The sequence below is a fragment of the Erigeron canadensis genome, chromosome 9, assembly GCF_010389155.1.
Source record: "Erigeron canadensis isolate Cc75 chromosome 9, C_canadensis_v1, whole genome shotgun sequence".
NCBI lineage: Eukaryota > Viridiplantae > Streptophyta > Magnoliopsida > Asterales > Asteraceae > Erigeron > Erigeron canadensis.
This window is the reverse complement of record NC_057769.1, coordinates 2,645,316-2,655,023: the sequence shown is the minus strand read 5'-3', so window position 1 is coordinate 2,655,023 and position 9,708 is coordinate 2,645,316. Positions and strand designations below refer to the sequence as shown.

Genomic DNA, 9,708 nt, shown 5'->3' with positions numbered 1-9,708 from the left:
GATATATAAAAGTCTATAGAGTCGACCGTCCTTAATTCCAGTTGTTGTATTAATTTGTGTTTATCAACATATATAAAAGCTAGCTAGCTAGCTCTAGCTATTTTTAATTTATGTACGTATTTCTTGTACGTCCCATTAGGGTTTGATCAATCGTACGTTTTGAATATCCTTTTTCTTTCCTAACGAAAAAATGATGCATAGCTAGCGCATTGGGTTAATTAATTTAAGGCTAATATATATATAATTAAGCACTTAATTTGTTATTCGACAAATAGTAGATAACAATAATTTGAAAACAGGTTGAACTGGCCAGATGAACTCGATTTTCGAAACATATCCAGATTATTTAAATCTAACATCTTTAATCTCTAAATAGATGATTTTGCTTAGAACAGATAGTTAGTATTATACTGTAGTAAGAAAAGCCTAAAAATTTATGAGGATCACGATATACATATAGATGATTAACGATCAAGAAGGTAGAAGAAGCATATATAAATTGATTACATCAAGTGCAACACAATGAGTTTGCAAACAAAATTCTAGCTAGAACTCGATCTTATATATATGGTGAAAGAATATATAAACCGGCCAGCACTATCCATTTTCGACAAACTTCAAAATAAATGCTTAATTTAATTACATCGTTAAAGTAATTAAACTTAACTAGAGTGTTAATTTACGTCCAGTAATCCCTGTCAAGGACCTCACACATATCATATACATCAAAATGACAAATGACAAACAAACTGGAGAAGATTTCCTCAAGTTACCCTAACATGATCAGTCATGTTAGGGTAATCTTGACATTTAGATGAATATTAAGGGTCAAGATTCAAATATGATTTTTAAATTTTGGGCCTTAATATTCATTCAAGGGTCAAAATTTCTCTAATCTAACTCAAGTTGAAAAAATTAACTTAAAGGAATCCTCTTCTAAAACAAATAAATTGTGCGCGCTTTATTAATTAACAATGATGTGATCAGATAAAATTATGATCAACTAGCTGGAGATCAAGGTTAATCTTAATATAATTTTAACCTTAATCTTAACTTTAATATATATTAAATAACAAAAAAAAAATCTGAAAGAAGTTTTCTTAAATGTACTGTTAAAAAACAGTACCGACCGGTTTTTTCTTTCATAAGTTTAATTACATTTTTTACATTCAATTTCACTGGTTTTTTCTTTCATAATTTTTCTTGGAATTACATATATTTAATTTATCTTAAATATATATGTTATAAATAATCTATGTATCTAACACATGTCTATATCTAATATTTAATATATGGTATTATTGTTTTTGTATATATTAGTTAAAATTAATCCTTAATAAGTATATACGAAAACAATAATATATACCATATATGTTTTTCAGTCGTTGTGAAAAGTTATATAAGGTCTTGTTTGATGACACGTATATGTTCTTTTTCTTCTTTGTAAGGTAGTTTTTGTTAAAAAGTGATCATTGAAATAATAAGGAAAACACAAAAGAAAAAGGAAATGATATTTTTACGACACATTTTAGTCATCTACAACAATACATGCATCATGAAGTTGTATTTTGTGAAAAAAATTGTATATTTGTTGTAAATGACTAAATTCTGTTATAAAAATATCACTTTTTAAAGAAAAAAGGAAAAAGATTGCGTATGTCGTAGAAAAACCTACTACCACAACTTTATGAGGTCACTTAATAATTCTATGTACTTTTTGCATGCGAAGTACATAAAATAAAGTTTACGAATTAAAACTGCATATGTATCAAATCACAAAACAGCATATTCCAAAATTAATAATGATTGTGAATTGCCGATTTGGTGTCGTACGCAGTTGTTATAAATTATTCTAGATAGAAGAAAATATTGTATTAACTTTACAACTTCATAATACATAGCTAGTATTTTTACTATAAATTTCAAATTCAAATGTGATTAAAATAACATCTTTTTCAATAAGGATTGGAAAACATTTACGAGATATTCTAGTTAAACCACGTACGTATACCACGTGGGTAGTAACCCGACCTTAATTTCCCTATAACAACCATATTTCTTTAAGTAGTTACTTAATTACTTGATAAAACACTAGTTTTTTAATTCAATTAATCTTGTTGAATTGATGTAATTTGTGCTTATGTTCGTTGGCTAGTTTTATATATATGGATACTACTTTAGCATTTAAGTCCATGATTATTTTTTAACAGTGTATTCAATAATACCCACTTTATTGATATTCAAAAATTTGATCGATCTAAATGGGGTGACATAATTAAAGTCACCTCATTTGCCCAAGATGTTGCTCTTTCTACCAAACATCATATCATTCATTAAGTTGTATATATATTCTAATATAATAGTTATATTTATTATGTTTTATTATTTATTATATGTAAAGTTTTAGAAAATAATAAAATATATACCATTGTATTCGATCTATATCTAGATGTAAATAAAAATAAATCATATATAATGGTATATTTTAAATTCTAAAAATTTACATATATTAAAAATATTAATAAATTTCAAATATAACTTAAATATATGATTGAGCAAATGAGGCGAAACTTCTGGGTAACTAGGTTGACAATTTGACATACATCGCTCATTTGAGTTTAAAGTTAACCTTAAGCAATTAGGCGATATATGTCATTTCTTTTGATGATGACAATATGGTGTTAATAAAAGACCCTTTTGATGATAATAATCTATTAAAAATTCACACAAAAAGAAAAATACGTGGAACTGCGAAATATATATAGCTGTCATTTTTATGGTCGAAATGGCATCCTAGATTGCATTTAAAGAAAGTCACATAATAGTACTTTCAACCACGTGCATCTATTTGAACCTTAAATTCCATATACTTTTGAAATAAAAAACAGTATAGTAAACGACAAGTATCTGACCAAGTTTACGAATATTCATTCCATCCCGACACTAATGAAACTGCCAGGAAAGTAATACAAATGCTCAACTTTATCTACATCCATCCTCTTTAGACAATGTTCTAAAACCGGATCAGCCACCGCGACTTTGGTTTATTGGTTAGACAAGTCAACTCGGTCTCAAACATGACCCGCTACTAAACCAGTTAGACCGGTCACATCAGAAGTCTCAATAATAGATCAAAATTTTGGAGATTAAATTGCTCTCAATTTGAAATGACTTGAGTATGCATGTACAAAATCGATTCAAAGTTTAAAGACCAATGCTTCGCAGGAACGTCTTGAAACTATTTGTTATATAACTATTGTTAGGTTCATCAAGAACAAAACTGATGGTAAGAATACAGAAGAAAAAATAACACACTTCATGGTATTTTTTTGACTTTGAGCAATGCCATATAAAATGACCTTCTGCATTCATGTCTCCCTTTATCCAATCCAAGATTGCTTATAAACTGTAACTTTCTTTAAAAATTTCGGTACAAACAGTATTAGCTAAAAACACAAGAACAGATGCCAATTATCTTGTAAAGTTACTATATCGAATCCAACTTCCAAATCTTGATTGTGCCGTCATCACTTGCAGATGCTAGAAGCCGGCTTTCCTGCATACACAGATTTGCATATTGTGAGATCAATTGTATAACAATTTATGTTTGTCTTTTTATAATGTAGTCGAAACTGTGACTTTTATTTGATAACTTTGAAAGTGTTTGATATCCAAAAAAAGTAGTTTTTAGGTCCTAAATCAGATTTGTTTACCAATGAAACTATGATAGATTTAAAAAAATGGGAATAAGTTTTCCTGTATATATGTTGCGTACAACTTATGGTAAAAGATTTACTGATTTAGTTACCAAAACATTGACATTCACAGGATACGTATACAGAGTTTGCCTTTCTAACGCAAGAAGATTAAGACCCTAAAGAGATTACCGTAGGGCTCCATCGCACTGAATTTATGTCCATATCATGGGCCTTCTCTTTCTTTAGAAGCAGTTTATATGAAGGTCCATCAATCTGTAAAATTAGAGAAGAATGACATGTTATGAAGGTTTTGTTCAATTTTAATCATTCTGCAAAAGGTATTTCCTAAAATTAAATCAATTTGTAGATGTTTCTCAAATCTTTTTTGATGAGCTAGTACTTGACCATATATTTCCATTAATTTGCACATTTTGCACGTCGTTTTGATAATGTTGATCCGTCCGTCCGTTTAGATGAATGGCCGATCTTAGATTCTTAATGAATACCAAAGTACTGAACCATATAGACAATTAATGGTAAAATCAAGTAAAAAGTGAAAATTCATTATCTTAACTCAAACCAAAGCAACAGTATAAAGAGACATAAGTTTAGAAGAAGTACAATTAGTGCATAAAAATGAAAAGAGTTACCCACCGAATGATCCTCAGACTCGACAAATAAGCATATGGAATCATCTGCTGCTCCAGTTGCTATTATACCTTCCCTATAACATTCACAAATTAAATGTCATTATATATCCCTACGGATAAAAGAAAAGCGAATATACTAACCTTGACCAATGGACTGCAAATATAGTTCGATCATGATAACCAGATAAAGTGCAAAGATGTCTCCTGCCAAACCAAAGAAGCAAAACACAATATTCATATAGCATGTGAGTGGGTAGGTGTTTCATATTTATATAAGCATTTCATCGAAAACAAACTTGGGTAAATTAATCATTGATTAACTGAACAAATTTATCTCGCATGTATATATATATATAGGGGAAAGATAAAATGAGTCCACCTAAAAAAAGTCCATGTAACTTACACATGTGTAAGTTAACTCCGACCACCACCATGATCATCTCCGACCACCACCATGATTTTCCGGCCACCGCGTCGCCGGAAAATCATGTGTAAGTTATTTACACATGATTTTCCGGTGAGCCCGTTGCCGGAAAGTCTTAGTGTTTTTACAAAAAAGTCTTGTATATCGTAGTAGATGATGATGGTGGTGTGTAAGTTACGAAAATCAATGGACTTTTTTTAGGTGGACTTATTTTATCTTACCCCTATATATATATATATATATATGTATGTATGTATATAATATATTTAGAATGAACATGCATGCGAGGCGAATCAAAAAATCGAATGCCAAGGTGCTTCCCGTCACCCGATTGCATTTATATACACACACACACATACATATAAAGGCTTGTGAACGAATAATCAAATGAGTAAAAATGGGATAGTTCTCACCAAGGTGCATTCCCCTCACCCGATTGCATTCTTACAATGTCTACACCCCAGACCTTAACGGTGAGATCATCACTGCAAAATTAATCCACAAGAATGAGTTACTTTAAAATTAACTCATCAGAAATTAAATAGTAATGATATTACAATAGTGAGTAAGATGTAAAATCGAATTGACCCGAAACACTATTCACACACAAGAAAACTGTTTTATATATAAAAAAGGAGTTTCACATGATTATCAAAAACACATGAGTATATAAATTGTGTTTGTTATTTATTAGTGGAATATTTAAACATAGAAATGATTGTCAAATAAATATAGAAATGATAAGATAGAGTGATAATGTAGTATTTTTATTGTACTTAAAAATTCCAAATTTAAGACATTGTCCATTTGTCCATATGTTTTATAAATGAGTATAGATATAGATATAGATAAAACAATTTAGAAGGTTCAATGCATAGGCAAAAGCCGCAAGACACTTTAGGCAACTCTAATCGATTTGACTTGCTCGACCCATTTGGCAAGTTTCCTTTTCAGCTACATTACTTGATCCGACCCATTAGAGATAGTCCATAACCCAAATTGACACATTCATACGTAAATGGGTCAAAATTGTCGCATGTAAGGGAGAACATTGATTCTGACCAACAAGTGAAAAGACCCCATCATACCTGCATGTAACCATTTTGTCTCCAGTGGCATTAAAAGATAAAGCCCACACCGTAGATGAGTGTCCACTGGTATTCGTTACAACAGCTTTATTAGTTTACTATATAGAGTAGTTGATATAGTTGCAAGAATACGAAAGTAAGAAAAAATTGAGCAGTTGCTAGGTTTAAGAAGACAATAGAGTAAGAAAAAATAGTTTCACACAAAATTACAAATAACAAAAAGGTTCAGCCAGTACCTATTAGATTCACCTAAAGTCTGAACACAACGCCAATCATCACTATCACCATCCTCTGCCCAAACCTGCAGATGTAATTAAATACATTGTAGAGTGACCAACGATATTTACCAAATTCACTATGAGCAGGTATATATTTTTTTTAAGTATAAAAATTGGAAACGGGTAGAAACTCGAAAGTTGCTTAAAGTGTTTTTGCTTAATGCATAAAACCTCATGAATTATTTCATTCAAAAGATTATGAGGGAAACAATATAAATAATCATACTTGACAGTCATTATTGAAAATATAACTATCTTTTGAAAAGAAGTGCTTTGAGCCAAAATTACTCGTTTGACTAATTCCAACCCTCCCACTTCACCAAGTCTACAGTTCATGCATGATGCAACATGGAAACATGCAGTTGTGTGGATTACCTTTATAGTGTTATCGTAGCTACACGAGAACAGAACATCCACAGTTGGATGCCACTCGACCATTTTAACATCTTGTGTATGTCCTTGCAGCACAGAAACACAATCATACTCATTCCCTGGCAAAACTTCCCATATCCACACACATTTATCTCGGCTACAAGTTGCAAGCAGTGAACCAGATGTATTCCAGGACACGCTTTTAACTTCGTTTTCATGACCCTATACATATAAAATTTAATAAAAATGACTAACAGGATAATCATCAATAGTTATGCAAGGGAATTCCCAAGTCGTGGACTTGCTTCAAGTATAGACAATCAATACTTATTGACACAAAATTGCAAAGAGAGTGCTCAACTGCTCATACGAGTATATGACATAGGGTGTCCATTTGCGTTCTAAAATTGGTTATCAATTAGTGTGACTTGAAAGTTGTTCGTATGCGGATAAACAAATTCAGCTTCTACTTATCAGATTACTTTGGGTCAAATATAATCAGTTTCATACCAGCTACAACAGAATCATTTATCAACTGGTAAAAAAATATATATATTATTAATTACCATTTATAATCAAAACTAATAAATATACAACAATCTGATGGGTAAATGCCTTTAGTGGTAAATCAACACATAGCTACAACAGGATCGTTTATCTAAGAGTAAATTTGTCAATGTCACTCATTGGCTATCTGTTGATTTCTTATACAGTCAAACATTCAATTAATCATCCATCTGATTATCAAACTTACAGCTTCAAAAAGCAGAAGCACATTGACACACTACTTTCCTACATCCTGTCGCATTAAAGCTGGTTATCTAATTTTATTTTTCAACATAGAAGACTAGCACAGAAAACACACATCCAAACACCTCCGTAAAAGAATATCAACGCAGTCATAATATTTATAAAAAATCAAGAAGTACCTCTAAGGTGGATACACATTCAAACTCATCCCCAATTTGTTCCAGAATAGCGGTGGTCGCGTCAAAACTTGCAGTCGCCAATTTATCACCGGACGGTGACCAGGCACATGATCTAACAGTCCGAGTATGAGTCTCTTCTAATACTGCCTGCACTCAGTCAAAGATTTCCGTTACTAAAAAACCCAAAACGCAATGGCATGTAAAAACCTAAGATCTCAACTTACATCAACATTTAAGTAGCTTTTAACAAATTTTTCTATTTGCCTATTATCACTGGGTTCTACTTCCCTTTTCTTCATAAAATACAAACTTACTTTTGAATTGTACTGTTTTAGACATTCTACTTTTTGTTATGCACATCAGGTCATTAAAAGATGGTTGTGTGCAATACAGGTTATCCGGTAAACAATAAACCCACTTTTAAGATTAACAACTTTTTTGTCTAAATGTTATATTTATACATCAAAATGCTACATTTATATGTATAACGAAATAATTAATGTACAACTTTGTACATCTAATATTCTAAACCATGGTTTGTAATACTTGCTGTGGGTACTCAAGTGGTTGGCTACCTTGTAACCAGTAATCAGCCTAGCAGGGAGTACTCAAACTTAGAATTCTTAGGTATAATTTCCAAATTGAATGTAAGGCATGTTCATAAACAGTACGTAATTACTCGGTAGATTTAGTATTGTACTGGTCCCGGTTAGTACCAATACCGTGATAAGCCGAAACAAAAACCAATACCAGTACCAAAGTAGCATGGTTGGATTAAGTGGTTAACACCCTTACCTTCCGAGACAGAGGTCAAGGGTTCAATCCTCACCCCATGCAAGCCGGAGGTCCTTTTCTATCATTTAGATAGAACCTGGAAACAGCCTCTCTATTTAGGTAGAGATAAGGCTGTATACATCTCAACCTCCCTCCCTCATGCACCAATGACGTATTGGGACCTAGAACCAGTGAAAGACGGCATTGGGTGTTACATATACATTTATTTAAAAACCAATACCAGTACCAATACATTCAGTCAGTTCGGTATTGGTACAGTACCAGTTTTATAACCCGTATTTGATACAAAAATCTTATCCCTAGTTCATAGGACCCTAGAAACTTGTCTAATAACACTAATACAATTGTTCAAATACTTCAAACCGATTTTTGACCGAGTTCGGTCACTGACCATGTAATCCATTTTTTAAACACTGTTCTTACCAGCTGTATACTTGCATAGTTAGCTCAACTAAACTTTTTCTAAGCTCTATATAATGTATACAAAGGCCATATATATATATATATATATATATATATATATATACACACACATTTACCACTATATAATATATCGAAATAAGTTGCAAGTATATCACTTCCATATAATAATCCCACATAAACCCTAAAAACTAAAATTAAAAATTAAAAAAGAAAACTGAAAAATATGAAAACAAACCTTGGAATCAAAGGAAGAAGAAGAGGATGGAGTACGCTGTTGCCAGATTCTAACAGTTTTATCGCCGCCGCATGAAGCTAGCATGGCCGGAACACCTCCGGTGCCGGTGGCCGGATTCCAAGAGAGGCCCCACACCCTGTCAGTATGACCTAGTAGGGTTTGAACTTCATTAAGTTGTAATCTATCTTCTTCTTCAAGTAGTAAAGTCATATTGTTTGACTGACGGAAAAGGGTGTTTGGATCGGAAAATGGTGGTTTGGGTTTCGCCGGAGATTGTGGCGGCGGGAGTGTGGTTGACTCGTGGGCTTTTATTATTTTTATTTAGTAAATTATGTTTTTGGTATTTATTTTTTAGAGTAAATTACACTTTTCGTCCCTGAAGTTGGCACGTTTTTCACTTTTTATCCTTAAAGTTTAAAAATTACAATTTTGACCCTAAAGTTGGCCAATTTTTTCAATAACCGTCCCTCACCAAACGTCGTTAAGTTTCAGCTGTTAAGTAGGTCACGTGCAAAACACGTGAGGGACTGAAAGTGTAAAAAATTACAAGTTCAGGGACGAAAAATGAAAATTACTTTTCTGTTGTTGGAAAACTTCATCTTCTCCGGCTGAGTGGCCGGAAAATTCGCCGGAAAACTTGGAATGTCGATATCTCACTCGTTTCTTCGAATTAGACCACGAAACCACCACCAAACTTCTCAAAATTCATTTCCGCATGAATCCTAACAATTAAAACGATAAATCACCGTGATATATGCAATTTGACAATTGTAGTCCAAATTCTACAAGTTGTATGTAAATGAACAGAAAGCTCCT

General features: G+C 32.2%; 1 protein-coding gene across 1 annotated transcript; it reads right to left on the bottom strand.

Annotated features, from left to right (window-relative positions):
• Positions 1–3,343: 3,343 nt before the first annotated feature.
• Positions 3,344–9,199, bottom strand: LOC122581325 (protein CIA1). Its single transcript, XM_043753539.1, has 10 exons — positions 8,893–9,199; positions 7,440–7,586; positions 6,514–6,732; positions 6,097–6,161; positions 5,861–5,926; positions 5,186–5,257; positions 4,490–4,552; positions 4,353–4,422; positions 3,888–3,971; positions 3,344–3,556 (listed from the first exon to the last, which is right to left on the bottom strand). Exons 1-10 carry the CDS (start codon positions 9,100–9,102, stop codon positions 3,488–3,490), a joined length of 1,065 nt encoding a protein of 354 aa, XP_043609474.1. The 5' UTR covers positions 9,103–9,199; the 3' UTR covers positions 3,344–3,487.
• Between the last annotated feature and the right edge of the window lie 509 nt (positions 9,200–9,708).

What these genes read in the sequence shown, in the direction of transcription:
- LOC122581325 (XM_043753539.1), bottom strand. Translation starts at nt 9,102, where the DNA reads ATGACTTTACTACTTGAAGAAGAAGATAGATTACAACTTAATGAAGTT. An exon ending in GACAAAATGGTTACATGCAG is followed by an intron (nt 5,258 to 5,860) that starts GTATGATGGGGT and finishes TTAATTTTGCAG; the next exon opens with TGATGATCTCACCGTTAAGG. An exon ending in GGTGAGGGGAATGCACCTTG is followed by an intron (nt 4,553 to 5,185) that starts GTGAGAACTATC and finishes TTGGTTTGGCAG; the next exon opens with GAGACATCTTTGCACTTTAT.